We start from the raw sequence: 18,129 nt of genomic DNA, 5'->3' as shown, positions 1-18,129 counted from the left end.
TCACCAAGGAGATTTATTCCAGAGTACATAATCAAAAGATAAGAATCTCTACCAAAAATAACTTATCCAGAAAAGTCAGAAGCAGCAGCAAGTACACGGGAAGCACACGTTTTTCAGTTTGTACTTCCTCATGGTTCTCTTGGACATCCTCTGGAACTGCTTAGAACACTGAAGAATTTCATCTCCGAGAAACTCACACTGCTGAAGCTCAGCGTGCCTCTGGGCTAACAGTTTCATGGATTTATCCGTCACTGTCTCTAGGAGGTCATCCACCTGGGACAGGAGATCACGTGTGGGAAAGACTCGTCAAAACCAAAGAGACGGTTGCTTTCCTGAGATAAGTTCAGAAGTTGGGGGCATGTTACAGGTCTCAGAGTAGTATTTATTCTAATTCAAGTCATAGCAAGTAATATATTTACTACCCAGCGATAGACTATCTCATCTCTCCTCAAAAGAAGCCTGTGTGTGTAGGCTTTCATTCCAGTGGAATTCACTTACTAGCTACTGGGCCTGCAGCATCATCCCCGGTGCCCCTCAGCAGCCTTCGGCCACTTTCAGAGCACCCCCACAACACTAGTTCCTAATGCTACTTGTCAGTTATGTCCCACATCTGTCTGCCTGGCGGGGCCATGGATTCCATTACGCCTGGTCCTCTGCTGCTTCCGAGACCCCAGAGCGAAAGCCTTTGTCCACTACCTGCACTTGCAGCTTTCCCACTGTCAGATCTGATTTTTGGAGGATGCTTTCCATGCCACGTTTCTTTTTTTTAAGCACTGGAAAATATGGTCTCTTTTTTGATGAATATGATACCTATTATAAAAATGCAGAAACACAGAATTAGGAAATTCCAATGTTATTTCTCTGCCAGCATTTAAATAATAAGAATTCTCACCCTTTGGCTATTCTCTTACGAAGGGGACATTTGCCACATAACAACATGGGGGTTGGAGCCCATATTCATATTATTCTCCATGCCCCATGTATCTCCTTTGTGCCCAGAGCTCTCTTTGAAGAGATCTGTAGGGTGCAGAGAAATGAGACTGTCTGGCTCTGAAAGAATACACAGTGTCAGGAAAAAAGCAGGTCATTCGTCAGGGGAGGCGGGAGGAATTGTCCGGGGCTGCAGGGCACAGTGAGTGTGGGGCTGTTGTGGACCAGTGCCCCAGAAAGCTCATTATTGCCGATCCGGTTGTTAATCTGGTCTCATTTCTGCAGGTTTCTTATTTTCATGGCGGTCATGTCTCCAAACATAAAAAGAAAGCCCTGGGTTCTTTCTACCCCCTGCCTGAGACTTCTCATTGTCCCTGGCTCACTGGCCACGAGTGCCTGTCCTGATAGTGTGGCTGTTGGGAGCCACTCCTAGGTCACAGGTCCTGGCTAATAGGCCCTTTTCAGACTCAGCGTGCCTGCCCCTTGTATTTGATCATTAGCACAAGGACTTATGAAGCCTATGCAGAGTGGGGCTGGGGCCACACCAGGGTCCCCTCTGCCTGGAGTTTACAGGTGCAACATGTGTCCCTCTGCTGCCCTGCCTGCTTGTGGGCCGCTCTGCAGGACATCCCCATCCATCTTTTTCTCTCATAAAACCCAGTACGTTCTCCTGCCAGGCACCCATCACACTTGTAATTCCAAAGCTATTTTTGTGCTGGTTGAATGCAGCTGTTACCAAGTCCAGTGCCTCACCCGCAGGTCTTGTGACCCAGGACCCTCGGGCTGTGTGGTTCAGAGAGCACACACCTCCTGGGTGTACTTCTTTGCAGCCTCTGTGGGTTGCCCCGAGAAACTGTGGGCCTTGTGCTTCCAAATTTTCCTGCTTTTTCAGAAGAAATTTGGAAAATCTAGATTTCAATTTAAAACATCGTGATTTTAAAATGAGGATGATGAATTCAAAAGAACAATCCAAAGCCTAAACAAAACCCTTCTAGAGCCAAGTGACAGTCACCACCTTAGTGTTTTTGACGTATTTAGATGTGCTTATTTATTTGAGACAGGGTCTCACTATGTAGTTTAGTTGGCCTTGAACTTACTTTGCAGCCCAGGCTGGCCTCAAACTCATGGCAATCCTCTTGTCTCAACCTCTGAGTCCTGGGATTACAGGCATATGCTGCCATGTTCAGCAGTACAGAAGTTCTTAATTTAATTATAGCCAAATGTATTAAGCTTTATGGCCGATACAGTTTGTGCACTAAAAAGTCTCAGAGCCAGGTGGGGTGGTGCCCAGCACTCCGGAGGTGGGGGCTGGAGGATTGTTGCAAGTTTGAGGCCAGTCTGAGCTACATAGTGAATTCAAGACCAGCCTGAAAAATGTAGCAAGACGCTGTCTCAACAAAACAAACAAAAAGTCTTTCTCTGGCCTGAATTCATGACAGTTGTCTTATAGTCCTCTGGAAGTTTTGAGATTTGCTTTTCCCACTTAACTCTCCAACCGAACAGGAATTAATTTTGCGGGGGAGATGGGGATCAAGTTTCACTATTCCCCATGTGGATATCTACCTGTCTCAGTGCCATTTATTCAAAAGAGGATCCTTACCTCTGCGTTCTGCGATACTATAGCTTAATGTATTTCTCCTCTGTTAGACAGTGATTTCCACAAAAGGCAGTTCACACCCATTAGATTACAGTCTAGAGATTGCCCAGAACATGCTAGGGCACAATTTGTACACACAGCCACAGGCCAAGATTCAAAATGGATCCTGGTGCACTGTGGGGACCCAGCACAGTCTGACAGAACTTTCTCTCCAGTGGGAGTGCTCTCTGTGTCGTCCAATAAAAAAGCACCAGCTTCTTGTGGTTATTTGCCACACGAAATGTAGCTGAGGAACTTAAATTTCAATTTTATTTCATTTTAATTAATGTAACTAGTCACCTGCAGCTCTTGGCTGTCCCACTGGTCAGAATACCTGGGCAGTGCAATAAATACATAGCACAGTAATTAGGAATGAGGGGCTTCTTCCCATGAATGGCCTGAGCTGACCTGTGAAAATGGTTCGCTACTCTCAGAAAACCCCACAAATCCACGAGGGTGTGCATGTCCAAAAGACCACCAAGTATCTGTTAAAGAAGCGACATGTGCCCTTCTGGGGTTGGTGTGGTGCAGTTGGTAGGTGTGCCCTGGCCAAACAGCGGGGCTGGACACAGGGTCGGTGGCCCAAAGAGAACACTGAATTTCTTGGCAATGCAGAGAGTGACGCTGGACTGAAGGCTTTAGGCGTAGATTCTCTGGTCACTGAACACATCCAGGTGAGGAAGGCACCCGAGATGCACCGCTGGGCTTAGCCATACCTGTGCTCCCACGCCACCCTGTCACTGTCAAGGGGCAAACTGCCTCAACCATGGGAGGAAGGTGCACAGAAGAAGAAAGCGTCCCAGGAGAAACAAGAAACAAAGCTTACAGCATGGGAGTTAATTAGGCATAAAATAAATGCCCCCAAAAATATGGGGTTGGAAGTGTAGCTCGCTGTTAGAACACGTGCTTAGCATGTGTGAGCTCTGGGCTCAATCCCAAAACCACCGAAAAAAGAAAGAAAAAAGAACAAAGGTTCTAGAGTCAGGTATTCCCGTGTCAGGAGCCTGGCCCTGCTGCGCCTCTGGACACATTGCTTAACTGGTGAATGTCACCCAGAAATGAGGACAGCATTGCTGCATGCCTCATGGGGCTGCTGTGAGAATGAACAGAGTTGATGTACTTAAAAAATGGAGCCTGGGAGAGTAACAGCTTGAAGTTAGTATTTACCATTCATAAATTAGTAATAGTTCAGGGTCATTTTTTTAAACTGGGGCAGATTGTCACAGTGGTGCATTTCTGGAGTATCACATTACTCAGGAGGCAGAGGCAGGAAAATCACTTGAGCCTATTAGGTTAAGAACGGCCCGGGTAAAATAGTAAGGTCCCATCTTAAACAGAAAAAAAAAAAAATCTACTTTTCCGATTGTGATATTGTTTTCTAAAAAAATTAGTCTGGGTAATGTAAGCTCACATGTGCCTTCGGGTAAGCAAATCTTTGGCTGGAGTCCTAGATCATTAGTATGATGCTGTTTGTACTATAAACATGACCATTTCAATTCTATTTAATTTTTATCAGTATGTGTTTGCACTACATAGAGATCACCTTTATAGCAGGGCGTGAGCTCGTGTATATAACAACACATCTTAATTCCCTTCTCTCCTCCACCCCTCCCTCCACGCCTTGGTCCTCGTCACCTTTGCAAAAGTTCTGTCTCCCTTTTCCTGTTATCTGTCATTTTTTTTGATCTTTAAATTATTTAGACTTTAGGCTTCTTATGTAAGAAAAACCATATGATATTTAAGCTTGTGTGTCTGATTTATTTCACTTTATGGTCCTCATTTGAATCTTTTTCCTATGCATGACTCACATTTATCCTTCTTTGTCGGTTTCTTTTTAAATAAAATTAGGACTTAAGCTCTGGCCACATGGGGCTGATAGCTGCCTTGCTGGGCGACAGGGAATTCTACTGGACTGCACCAGTCTGTGGATTCCCCTCCACACCACAGGCACCAGTAGGCCAGCTTGCTAATATTCTAACTTGACATTTGAACACTCGAGCCCGTCGGCAGGAAGCTCCAGACCCAGCTGTTGTCCAGATTGTGTAGGCGCTGAACAGCCTGAGCTCAGAAGTAGACAATCTGGCCTGAAAAACCCTCTCTGTGCCCTAAATTCGTGGAGAAGAGACACAAGCACCAGATTTAAAGTGTTTATAATGACGAACTTATGTAGGAGAGAACTTGGTTTTTGCAAAATCCACTACTCTGGCTTATGTACAGGTCCCAGAGATAAATTTGTTTTAGCATTTTACCTTGTGCAGCCCTGATGGCAGAGATGTCACAGATAACCGCTTGGTGGTTCTCCGGGCCCTGAGGAACATGTTTCGTCCAGTTATCTCCTCAGTCTCTGCTTCTACAACATCCAGTTGTATGGTTGCTTAGAGAAAGACAACAAGAAAAGAACCCGTGAGGATCAGTTACAAACTAGTCCTTCCTATTTCAGAGTATTCTGGAAAGATGGCATCAAATGCTACTCAGTAGCTTTTACCTTTGGGGTTAAAAATAAAAAGTGACTCACATCTGTAATTCCATTCCAGCACTCTGGGAGGCTGAGGCAGGAAGATCACAGGAGTTCAAACCCACCCTAGGCAACTAAGCAACTTAGTGAGACCTTGTCCAAAATAAACATTTTAAAAAGGGTTGGGATATAGCTCAGTGTAAAGGCTGAGTGCAGCTCCTAGTACTGGTAAACAAACAAACACACACACATATACATACATAGGTTTGCTAGCCAGGCATGGTGGTGTATACCTTTAGTCCCAGGACTTGGGAGGCTGAGGTAGGAGGATGCTACAAGTTCGAGGTCAGTCTGGACTACAGAGTAAGACCCTGCTTCAAAAAACCAAACCAAAGAAACAAGTAAAAATGGATTTACATTCTTGCTCTCACTGTACACTTTCTCCAGTACACATTTGCTCTTTGTTGTGGTCACGACCTCAGCGGGCACCAACCCAGTCTGACACAGTGGGTCCCTTTCCGGGCGTGGTTCCCTTCAACCATGTAGAACCCTCCCGTGTTTCCCGTCATCCACTGATACTCATTAGTCAGTGAACACGGTTTAAACTTGTCCCCCAGAAACGTGATCAAAGCTCCAGCGTTCACAGACCACCCAAAAAGTTTTTCCTATATCAGGAACTGTGTGAAGGAATCCTGGGCTTCTCAATATTTTTCTTTATATTAAAGTCACTCTCAACTCAGTAAATACACATGTAAAGGGAACTTTCAAATGCTACAGTGAATTGAAGACCAGGATCATAAACAGACATTGAAGCTTATGTGATAAGAGTAAAGTCATGTTTTCTGCAGATGGCGCCACCCTTTTAGCTAGAGCACACCAGCGAGGGATCCTGAACTGAGGTGTTTCCTACTTAACACTTCCTGTTTTGCCAGGACCTCAACTCAGGAGGCCTAACCAGAACTTGTGGTTTCATTTTTCTTTACTTTCTTCTGTCTTTTTTAACGGTACTTGGCCTCATTCATTCGACTTCTACCCGCAACTGTTTTCCCTTTACCTCTTCACCCCAAACGCCACGCAATGCCCCAAGTTAATGCCGTGAATGTCAGAGCTATTTTCCATTCTTCCTGCATCTGCTGCTGCTGCTGCCCTAACTCCATATGTCCTCTACTCCACTACCTTCTAAAAATGCCAATCAGCTTGTGTAAATCCCCACCGTGGACATTTTCAGTGATTTCTTTTTGTTTTGGTTTGGTTTGTTCTTTTGAGATGGTCTTGCTGTGTTCAAGGCTGGACTTGAACTCACAACAGTGGTCCTCTTGCCTTAGCTTCTGGAGTGCTGGATGACAGCCACGGGCCACCACACCCTGCGACCTCCTACCACCCCTAGGAGAAGCTCTTGCGGAACAGCCTTCCCACCACATCCCAGCACTCCCCAGGCCTCTGCTGCCCGATTTTCCTTCGTCTCCTTGCCTATCTCTTAGTCCTCCTTCAGATCTCAGCTTAGCTGTTCCTTCTTCAGGAAGGTTTCTCCTGAGTGCCCTGAAAGCAGAGCACCCTCCAACTCGGCCTTGGTATATTATCTGCAGGCTGTCTGAACCCATCCTGCTCTGACTCAGAGAGGGCGGGGCCCATGCCTGCTGTGTTTGCTGCTCGACCCCGAACTCTGTGCTGGGCTTGCAATGGGCACTTAGCAGACATTTATTAAAGAGATAAAAAGGTTCTGAAGTTCAAAAGAAGAGAAACTGTCTTTGGCTCACAGAAGACAAGATAGTGAAGTTTGAGCTGCATCCTAGAGGACAGGAATGTTTCTGGAGAAACCTTAGTCCAGAGGTTTGTTACTCTGAGATAAAAGAAGTCAGTGCATGGAGTAGGAGGGATTCAGCCCTGTGTCCTGGGACCCCAGCCCCGGGCCCAGCAAGGTGGACATGTGTCCTCTGCTATTTACAGCAGAGATTTGCAGGTTGGTCCACACCAGGTAACTGCTACCTGCCTGGATGTTGTGCTAGTGGCTGTTACTCCTGGAAGATAGCGTTTGTTTGTAGGGGCAACGAGCCAGCTGGAAGCCACCAGGGTTTTGTTTCTTTGGCTCCTCCAGGCCTGAGAAAGCAGCAGCAGGTTCCAGCTTCATCACGGTGTGGAGTGGGGTCATGGGACTGTGTATAGTTCCTGATGCTGGGCTGAAAAGCACATTTAAAACACTCCAGAAGATAGCTTGGGCAGTGCAGATACACGGAATGAGGCTGTAATCATGGCTACATGATCAAAATGGCATTATATACTTTTCAAGTCCCATAGAACTGTACAACACAGAGAATGAGGCGTAATGTAAGCGAAGAACGCTGATTCATAATAATATGTCACCGCTGGCCCATCCGTTGGAGCAAACGTGCCACAACAAGGCAGGGTACTAACCCTGGAAAACCGCAGGAGTGAGGAGAGGAAGCAGGTGTGGAGGAGCTCTGGATTTTCTGTACAACTAAAACTGCTTTAAAAAATAGTGCATTTAATTTTTTAAAAAGCTACAGAAAAGAATGTAAACTCTGTGGATATTGTTAGTCATAACTCAAGAGAGTCCCAAAAAACAGCATTTCTATCTTGCAGAAAGACCCAAAGTTAACAGTTCAGGCTATTGTGTCTCTTCTCGATAGCCCACCCTACACTGTAGGATGTTTCTTTATTTTTATTTATTAGTTTGTGTGTGTGTGTGTGTGTGTGTGTGTGTGTGTGTGTGTGTGAGAGAGAGAGAGAGAGAGAGAGAGACTGTCCTGCCTCAACCTTCCTAATACTGGGGATATAGGCATGTGTCACCACACACCACTCATTGAGTATATTTTTAGATTTTTCTCCCTGCTTTTATTCGGCCCAAATTTGCTCTGCGGGGCCTGTTTTTTCCTACCTGTAATAAATGTGAAACACTGCCACCATTGGAAAATGTAAAGACTAAAAATAAAGTTAACAGTTTAAACATTACATCTGCCTGAAATTCCAGCATTTGGGAGGCTGAGGCTGGAGAATCACAAACTTGAGACCAGCCTAGGATATGTAGTGATACGCTGTCTCAAAACAAAAAGAAAAACGAAAAACAGATATAAGAAAGTCAAGTATCCTCTATGACTCACCAATCATAAGTCTTATCCACTCCTCCAACACATCTACTCTTACAAGCAGCTCTGGAAAGGCTGCAACACCAACTTTCTCGTTAGGTTCTCTGGTAGGGTACTTGGTGACCACGGTGGGGCCACACAGCAGGGCAAAGCCGCTCACCTCACTACCGGGAAGCAAGGGAGGAAGGGCCGAGGCCCCTCCAAAGACAGGCACCGCTGCTAAAGACTCCACCTCCTCCCAGCGGCGCGGACACTGAGCCGCCCCGGGCCCGCGAGCAGCACGCACAGCAGAAGGCTCTGCTGCTCTGGGCCTGGACACAGGGCAGTGGCCTTCGCTTACCGCCCTGTGAGAGCCTTCGCACTCTCGGTGTGGGGAACAGCCTGGGCGACGGAAGCTCCTGGGCCATCCTGGGGAGCAGGCGCCGAGCGTGTGCCAGGGGCGTCCTAGGGGGGCGGGCGGAGGCCTCCCTGCTGGTGCCCCCTGGCTTGTTTCTGTGCGTGTGCGGCAGCATTCTTCCAAAAGCAGTCCGCACTTTCTTCATCCATTTTTTCCCCTGGTTTTGCTGGCTTTCCTGGAATCCTGTGTCACTTTCACTGGATGATTCCTCTTTGGGGACCAAAACATTTTGTCTTACTAAGTCAGTAGACACGGCTCTGTGCCATCTAAACGAACAAACACACAAACACTGCATCAGGGACATCGAAAAGTTAAAAATGAAAACGTTATGAACATCTACATTCAAGAGTGAACAAATAACATAATTCCATAAAATGAAACGGAAGAGCACAGATCAAACCGCAGGATATGGCAACAAAACAACCGGTGCTTCGAGTTCGGTCCCCAAAGTACCTCGAGTGTAGAGTGGTCACTGTTTCATGTAACCTGCACTGCGCCGTGAGAAGGAGCTGCCTGGCTTCGGAGTGAGTAAGCTAACACACAGGCCAGGCTGGAACCCAGATCTCGTCCCAGAGGCGTACTGACAGGGAACATTGCCTCACGTTGGCACACCAAAATGCTGTTTCGGATCTGGTCTCGCCACATTTTGTTGGACGCGGGAGTTCCGAGGGGTGGCAGCCCGCTAGTGTCACCACCAAAGAACGAACCCTCAGCCCACGTCCATGCTACATTTGTCTGGATCACTGATGTAGACGAGATGTTCTAAACTCGTGTCTCCAAAATTGCAAATAGTCACTACCACCTTTGTAATTTTGGTGTATTTTTGTAACAAAAATGGACATCTCCTAATGGCTGTGTGCTAAATATTCCTCCAAGGGCTTTCCTACCACGTTACATAAATTCAGTCCTTACCCCATCGTCTGCCTTTTATACAGCAGGAAAGCAGAGTTGGGGAGGCTAAGTGCTTTGTGTCCGGGTGGTCCAAGCCCAAGATCTGCCCTTAGTCTCCAGCGAGAGCGAGAAGCCCTGCGCCCTGATAGCATTATTCACCTCATGTTTTCTCCCAGCTGAGTGTTGGGCCGGCTTTACCCAGATGGGTAATTCTTGTTATGCCTTTTTTAAAGATTAGCTTTGTTATTTTGAGGTAACTGTAGATTCACATGTAGTCGGAGAAAGAATTCAGGGAAATCCCACATATTCTTCACCCAGTTTCCCCAAGTGGTAGCGTTTACACAACCGCGAAAGGTTATCGCTGCAGGCAACCGGCGTCGGTACGGTGCAGGTACAGAACACTTCCGCAGCGCGGGGGCCTCCCTGCTGGCAAACACTCAGATACCATTTACACGACTTTTTAGCCTTGAAGAATAATCTACAAATGGAGCCCTACAGTATGTGACCGGCTAGGATTTGCGTTTGGGGGGGCAGTGGTGGGAACTGACCCAGGTTCAGCACACACTAGGCAATGGCTCCACGGCCAGTCTGTTCTCTCAGCCTTGGAGTCTGGGCTTTCGCCCACATGTACGTATGTATCAATAGTTTGCTTCTTTTCATCTCAAGCAATGTTCCGTGATGTGAATAAACCACATTCACCCACTGAAAAGCATTTTAATAGGTTCCAGTTTGGCGTTATTAAGCATAAAGCTGTTATAAACATTTATGTATAGGCTTTTGTGTGAACACGTCTTCATTTGTCAGGGTAAAATCCCAGCTACGATATTACATATCGATATTATGTCACATTACATGATACTTTATATATTTGTAATAAGGGTTACAATCAATTGACAACCATTAAGGTGCTCTTTGTGTCCTAGCTAAAACAAACGTCGCCGGTGCCACCAGGAGCAGTGTACACCCCGGCTGCCTCTGCTCAGGACTGAGCCTCACCCCTCCCTGCAGAAGAGCTGGCTGAGGGTGTGGATGTTGGTGCCCTGCGGTCTTCCCCACCATGTGACCCCGGTTACCCTTGCTTGGCTTCCAAATCTCTGGATTTTCTCACTTGAAAATGGGTACAACTATCCCTAGAAACGTGAGGATAAAAGGAAACGATTTGTGCTGGAACCCAGTGAAACTTCAGTCCGTGACAGCCTTCTCAGCACATGGCTCTGATGTGTGTGGTGGAAATGTAGGAGGTGCAGAGCCGGGAGGGCAGGAGGAGCGGGAGAGCTGGCAGCGGGGGCCTGGGTGACATTCACTGCTAGTCCTAGAGCTGTGCCCTGTTACTGCAAGGATCTTCTGGGAGATGTCAGTGAAATGTCCCAAGAAAGGACCATCATTTTCTAATCGGCCCAGAGATGATATGTGGGCAGAGATGAATCTCATGGACCCTGGAGACACTGGTCATTTTGACTGTTAAATAATTTATGCTACTGTAAATATATACATATACACTCACTCCCTCACACAAATATACAGAAATACACTTTTGGTAGCTCCAGGAATCCTGAGGGCCATCCACACCACTTCTCAGATGAAACACCCAGCTCTATGCAACCTCTGATTGCTACTCTACGTCTCCCTCATTACCCCACCTTCATCTATTTATGACCTATTTATAACACCTACGATCTATTTATAACGTGGGGAATTTGCTGCAACTACCACAACTTCTGTGATGGAAAGAATCATTAAATTTTAAATTATTTTCGATGGTAATGAATTGATTTAATTGTATTGCTTCCTCCTTAAACCACTATTTTCTACTGAAAGAGGAAACCTCTGCCATATTTCTTTCTGGCTGTGGAAATTTAGAAGTTCTCTCTTGGTGCTTCAGGCCTCATGAAAATGCCTCCTTTCTGCACTTGAGCTGTAGCTCATGGACCTGCTACGAGAAGCCAAAACAAATTGGGAAGTAAATCACCATCCTGACTCTCAAAATTAAAACATATCATGTTTGGAATATTTTATGCCTGTCTTTATGGCTTTGGCATTGGCAAGAAATGTCAGTCTAAGACTGTTCTGATGTTTCCCAGGAGAGTGTGCTCTGGTCACTTCAGCGGCCAGGACTCCAGCCCCTTCCCGGGAATGTCACCTCTAGATCCCTCCACATTGCCCTAGATAAGTGCTCCTTGGTGGTAGGGCAGGGCTGATAATTTGAAAACAGAAAGATCTAGAATTCAGTAAACTTCTTTTTCTTTTTCAAGTGAGCTCTTTCAAGGGGTAACAATGAATTACATTTTTTAAATGTACCAAGTAATGTGGAAAGGAAAAGAACATCACACAACTCCTAGGATTGTGCTAGAATTAGGCCTCAACCCCTTCGCAGTGCTCCTGAATTCACACTGTGTTGCTAGCTAGAAGTATATCTTTTGGATCATGAACAAAGGCAACACATTGTATGAACAATTATATATGCTTTTACATTAAAATATTCTATTTCTTAAAGAAAAGAGTGTGCTGTGGTGAAACAGGCTTACTACATATTTCAGCAGCCCAAATTGCTAGGACAGGGAACAGAAAGCTTTGATTGTAGACTTATTATGAAGAATGCACTAATACATTTTCAAAATAATGGCATTTGCATGGAAATGAGAAGACTGAAATTCTGATGCTAAAAATACCAACTTAGTATCAGTACTTACTTTAAAACTCAACTGTAGATGGAAAGTAAAGCTTTCACCTGTTAAAGTGAAGGCTTTTCTGATAATAAAATATGGCTTTCACCGAAACCTTGGCTTCCTGATCTAACGGAGTTCCTCTTCCTCCCCCATCCAGTCTTTATTTCCGAACGAACTGCTTAGAAAGACATGTTACCTTCTTAATCCCCACAGCAAATTTTGTTTAATGAAAAATCTAAAAGATTTTATTCAGCAGAAAAATAAATGAATCCCCAGGACCCACCTTTCAATTCCTCTTTTTCTGAATGAGCCAGTTTTCTTCGTGGGTTGCTGGAATCTTCGATACTGACCAACTCTTCCACAGACAACCTTAGCGGGGAGATAGAGTCGAGAGCGGTCCATTGTGGGTACTTTTGCTGGTGGTATTCCTTTGGATTTCTCTAACTCTTTAGCTTAAAAATTTCCAAGAGCATCACCCAGTGGCTCAGGGCACTGTCAAGTTCTAGGATGTTCAGAGTGTGCAGTGTGTAGGAAAATTTTGGAATCTCCCCCTTGTTCCCTCACAGGTGTTAGAGGCACCTTTTATGGGACTGGCCATGTTCCAACTTCAAAGGGGTCACCAGTGATGCATTTGACAGAGCAGTGGGAAATTCCACAGCACACTGTGGAATACTTCATAGATTCTTGGATACGGCTATGCAGAAGTGGGGATGTGACCATGTAAACCAACGCCATTTGGAGCAACGATTAAAAAAAAGAATCGCGCGCTAATTGACAGTCACACTCAGATGCACACGTTTGAAGTCCAAAGGGGAAAGAACCTACAGCAAGACCAATGATCTGTTGCTTCCCAGTGTCTGTCAGGGGGGGCTGGGGAATGCTGTGTGACGCACAGGACACCCACAGAAAGAGGCCAGTTGCTGCTGTGCACTCCAAGGGGTGTTCCATTAAGTACTGGAATTTTTCAGGTGTCTCTTAAAGCCCAATGCTGAAAAGGTTGAGAATCTGGCCTGGCCAGTCCCTCTGCATCTATTACACGGAAAGGAGCGAATTCCGCCGGGTGGGAGTTTCACCTCAAGGTGGCAGCAGACACCAAGATTTTCTTCCCATCTCCCTGGCGCTGTCTCAGCCTGACTGGGCGCTTAAGAAGGAAAACTCTCTGCTTTCTGTGTTTGTCTTCATCGGTGATCTGGATTGTGCTCCTCAGACTTTGACATGCAGAAGAATTACCTGGATTTTCTTTAAAATGCAGATGCCCACACAGATCACTTGGGATGGGTCCAAGGATTTACATGTCTAGCAAACTCCACGGTGGTGGTGCTGATGCTGGGTTGGGAAACCGCACTATGAGTAGTGGGGCCTTATGCATCCCGATGCCTGGGGAAAGAGCTTTCAAATGATCAAGGGGTTGGAGAGTAGCACAACAGTAGACTCGTACTTAGTCTGCATGAGATCTGGGTTCAATCCCCACTCCCAAAAGCCAAGAATAAAGCATATAACATTGAGGAACTAAAGGGGTGAGTTTGGGAATATACCCAGGTTCACATTCTAGCCCAAGAACTGAGGCTTTAGTCCACTCACCAATCCTACATGGGAATGCTTCCTCATCTTGGGTCCCAAGCCACAGCTTTATAGTGAGATTCAAATGAAATAAAAATTCTGCTTCAACAAGAAATGAGACCCAGAACTGAGGAAGCATCCCAAGAGAACAGGTGCAGATGATTTTGAGAGATAGTATAACACGCATACCTGATACGCTTTGACCAAACGGGCTGCCACTACTACATGGTCTGTTTTTCCTCATCTGTTGGAATTCCTGGGTGTTTGAAAGAAAGAATGAATGAGCATTTTCTTTCACCACAGGCCAAAGGAAGACCGTGTCCGCTAGATTATAGTTGTAGCCTCCAAACGTGAAAATTGCCTGTCTTAATGCTACTGTGTTCAGGCAGCTATCTGATTGCGTGTGAGTCCTTTTATGCTAGGAAGAGAGTTGGTCTTTATTCATGCCTGTGCTTGCACATGTCTCTGAATGCATGTCCTTGTGTGTTTACCGTCTGTAACAGGCTGAAACATTGGCTGCTGAGACTTCTTTGGAAACACGTGTAGGTCCCAGAAGACCCCTGAAGCATGTGGCGCAGCTAGAAGAAGAGGGTGTGGGTAATTAGGGCTCAGAATAATGTTGATCTGGGTCTGAATTCGAGTAATAGCTTTACCACTCATACGCTGTTGGTCTTTGGGCAGATGACAAAGCCTTCTGGGACCTCATTTTCTCATTTCTAAAACAGGAATGGTAACTGCTGTCTCCCAGGGTGTTTTATGCTTCCAGTATTCAAATATTTGAATGCCTTGTGGTTGCCAGGCACTCCGTAGACACCAAGGCCACTCAGCGAACATCACACACAGCCTCTGACCCCTCTACTTAACACACACTGAGAGAGGCTGATAACCAACAAGGAAATGAAAACATTCATTCTCTCAACTGTTAAACGCCACAGAGAAAATAAAAGAGGATGATAAAGGGCAAGGGTTAGAGGCAACGCTAGCAGGGGCATCGGGAAGGCTGCCTGCTGAGGTCACTGGGCCCAGCCCAGCGTGGAAAGTCAGTCTCATGGACACTGTGCTGTACACCAGATGGACTAGGAAGGACCAAGGCCCGAGCTGGAAGAGGTCTTTGAAAAGTGTCAGAGAGCTGAGGTGCCAGGCGCAAAGAGAAGGCCAACACTGCTGAGTCCTGCCAGCCAAACTGAAGTTTTAGTCTTGATCTTCAGAGCAATGAGAACTTAGTGAGGGTTTTAAAAGAGCTGGTACACGCATATTTATTCTGGGCAGTGGGATCCAGCAGTGAGGAAAGTGACTAGCATCCTTGCCCATGAATGACAGTTCTAGTAGAGGACCCAGATTTGGCACTGGAGCTATGAAAAAATTAGGAAAATGATACAAAGCAATCAGGAGTGGCCCAAGTGACCAAGAAAGGTCTGTTCAAGAGATGACATTTGAGACGGGACACTTAATGTGGAAAAGAAGACCAACCCTGCTAAGCTCTTGGAGGCAAAGAGGTATTCCAAAGGTCAAGAGCTGTAGGAGCAAAGTTCAGAGGTGGCTGTGAACCAGGCGTGTCGGAAAGGAGGAAGACCAGTGTGGCAGGGACATAGGCAACAAAGGAGAGGATTATGCTTCCGTTTTTAAATAGCTGCTTGGAAAGTATTTCGGGGAGGAGGACGTGCGGCTCCGACCAAGTCTTTAGGTAGGTGCTCAGACCAGAAGAGGACCGTGACGTTGAGGAGCAGTGAGCTCCACGCGTGCGGACGCACACGTAGGACATGCAAGGCTGAAAGGAAAAGGGACGTGAGCGAGCAGAGAGGGAGACTCGAAGTGGCGGCAGGCAGCACAGTAATCGCAGAAGAGGTGATGGGCTGTCATGAAGGCATGAAGGCTTACCGAAGTAAGGCGCCCACCTAAGACGCCTGAAGGTCTTCTCCTTCCCCCAGCACACTTTAAAAGTCCCTCTGCAGAGCCTAAAATGCAGTGGAGCAGGGCAGACTGGGCCCGAACACTGTTTTCCTTGTTGGCAATATTGCCCTCCTACCGAGCACAGAGGTGGCGTGACCCTGACTGTAACAACAGCTGACTCCTATGGGGAACAATGGACTGAAATCTCTAGGTGGGGGATTGCAGACAAGAACCCTCCCCCGTAGGAAGGGAACAGAGTGAGAGAGTGAGGAGCAGCAGGCGTCCGGGGAGGGGTGGGAACTCTGGCAGACCGTAGAGTACAGGGCCCATCCAATGCTACTTAGCTTCGAATTTTTAAAGATGCCCCTGTGCATATAAAATACGCTTTGTAGGCCACAGTTAGCTTACGGATTGCCAATTTGCCGTCTCCAGAGGTGTTTTGATGTTAACTCTCCATGCAGCCCCATCTTTCCCGTCCGAGGTCCTAAAGCTACCCCACCCAAGTTTTAATTTAAAGGGACTCAGTGACATTCAGCTGGGTCTCAGCCAGTTAATTACAAGATTGCCTTTGCATCTGTCTTTAATCTAGTGCCTTCTCCTCTCCCCTAGCAGCCTGCATGTCCTGTGCAAGCGTGGTAAATGGAGATTCTGGATTTTGACTCCAAACCTGGGTGTGATAAACACCTAGACCAGGGCAGGACACTGCATTTCTGTGAACTGGAGTTGCTGTTAAACTGAGCGCTCTTGAAAATGAAGGAGTCTCCCATGCTGACAGGTTCCTGAGGGAACACGGATTTGGGAGAACTTTGCATCCAGGAGTTTGAACCGGGCCCTTATCACCTGGCTCAAGCTGTTCTCCTTGCTGGGCTTCTTACCCTTTAGAGCAAAGGTATCGCTTTACAGATTTCTCAGCAGGAAGTGTGCATGTTGCCTAGAGACTGGATGTTTCGCAGAGAATCTTCCCCACCACAACTGTGAGCTCCTGAGAAGTCAGTGGAGCAAGAACCGGAAAGAAAGCAGCTCTGCTGGGCAAGGGGCTTTCACGTCCATCATGCCCTTAATACCTTTGTGTTTGGTGTTGGTTGCTGCCCCGGGTGAGTATTTCTAACAACGGACTCATGTTGCACAGTTTTGCCATGGTAAGTGTGGTCTACTAGTTTGTCTGTTACTATTCTCTTCTTAGTGTTGATGTCTGAAATGGCCAAGCTTTCCATGGCAGTAGCTCACTGGAAAGTCTCATTGCTATCAAAATGTTTTCTAAGCTACAGAATGAATGGAGTTGGGGCCAGCTCTTGAAAGGGCAAGGATCCTTCTACCAGCATCGGGCATCTGCAGACCCAGGACGAGCATTCCGTCTCCGGAAGGCCTTCCCAAGAAATGCACGGTGATGCAGAATGCGTGCAGCTATATCTGTAATAACAAAAGCTAGGAGCAGTGTATGAGGTGTGATAAAATACATGACGAATGCTTAAATTAAAACAGTTTTATTACAGCAAAAGACACATTGCCATGAATCCCTGAAAACACTCCCCTCACTCTGACCACACTTATCCCATTGTTCCTGCTGCTTTCTGAAGCACTTCTGGCCACTGTCTCTTGAGGTGCGATAAAGTTTATGGCGAACTCTGCTGCTGAGCACCGTATGGGGGAATGGCAAGCTCATAAAAGCACGGGATCTGGCACTGTGCCCCTTCTGGTTCTTCCTCAAAGTCAAAATGACCATAAAAGGTAAATGTTTTAAACTGATTCAAGGCATTGAGGCAGCCAGGACAACCCGACCAAAAACACTCATGAAAGAGGACTTTCAGAAAATGCAAGAAAGATGGGATAAGAGAAGGGGTATTTGAGGGGGACTGAAAGCAATGTAACTTTTACTGCAGTACATTTAAAAATTAAACGTTCACCGTATGTTTGGACCACATGTCATATACGTCCACCAAGGGGGGACTGAGTAAGCGATGTCTGAGCACTAGGAGGAGGCAGCCCAGGAGGCTCCTCAGCATTTGAGGGCTGACTTCTGACTCAGAGAGGGCGAGCTGCCCTCCCAGGCGGCCGGGCCGTGAGTAATAAATGGAACTGGGATTTGAGTCAGGTCTGCTCGATCCGAATCCCATTCCTGCTGTGGGTCCTCTCCTTCATCCACAAAGCTGCCGCTGTCAGCAGGGAAGGGGCTTTGCCAGTTTTGACGTTTTCCGAGTTCTATGCCAAAGAAATTTATTATGAACCATTGAGCCGCCGGACTCATTGAAGAACCGGTGGCCTGGGTCCGGCCAGGAGTTCTGCTTCTGATCCTGGCCCTGCTGTTGATCAGCTTTTCTCAGTTGTGCAGTGGAAGTCACCGGGGTACCCCCATCACCCTTGCCCCATAGGAAACGTGAGGATTAAATGAAAACATCCACGTGAAAGAATGTCCCACCAGTGGTCGTCATCGGTATTACTATTCATTTAACAAGTATGTAGGACGCGCTCCTGTTCAGTAATTAAATAAGCCCCACCCTTGCGGTTCGAGCGTGTGGTTCTTGGGGAGTCAGAGGAAATGCTGGCAGAGCCTGATGCGGTGCCGTGGGAACCCGGAAAGCCAAGTTGATCAGGCGGCGCTG

At 46.7% G+C, this 18,129-nt stretch overlaps 1 protein-coding gene across 1 annotated transcript; it reads right to left on the bottom strand.

The window, feature by feature from the left end:
* Positions 1 to 75: 75 nt before the first annotated feature.
* On the bottom strand, positions 76 to 12,504 carry CUNH3orf49 (chromosome unknown C3orf49 homolog). The gene is made up of 5 exons (XM_010606584.1): positions 12,363 to 12,504; positions 8,466 to 8,788; positions 4,816 to 4,940; positions 697 to 810; positions 76 to 273 (listed from the first exon to the last, which is right to left on the bottom strand). The coding sequence occupies exons 1-5, from the start codon at positions 12,479 to 12,481 to the stop codon at positions 76 to 78; spliced, it is 879 nt and encodes a 292-aa protein (XP_010604886.1). The 5' UTR covers positions 12,482 to 12,504.
* Between the last annotated feature and the right edge of the window lie 5,625 nt (positions 12,505 to 18,129).

Source organism: Fukomys damarensis, unplaced genomic scaffold (assembly GCF_012274545.1).
Source record: "Fukomys damarensis isolate Sample0158 unplaced genomic scaffold, DMR_v1.0_HiC HiC_scaffold_28, whole genome shotgun sequence".
NCBI lineage: Eukaryota > Metazoa > Chordata > Mammalia > Rodentia > Bathyergidae > Fukomys > Fukomys damarensis.
This window is presented reverse-complemented; position numbering and strand designations above follow the sequence as displayed.

What these genes read in the sequence shown, in the direction of transcription:
- CUNH3orf49 (XM_010606584.1), bottom strand. Translation starts at nt 12,481, where the DNA reads ATGGACCGCTCTCGACTCTATCTCCCCGCTAAGGTTGTCTGTGGAAGA. An exon ending in AGAAAAAGAGGAATTGAAAG is followed by an intron (nt 8,789 to 12,362) that starts GTGGGTCCTGGG and finishes TTGTTCGTTTAG; the next exon opens with ATGGCACAGAGCCGTGTCTA. An exon ending in TGCCATCAGGGCTGCACAAG is followed by an intron (nt 811 to 4,815) that starts GTAAAATGCTAA and finishes TTTTTATAATAG; the next exon opens with GTATCATATTCATCAAAAAA.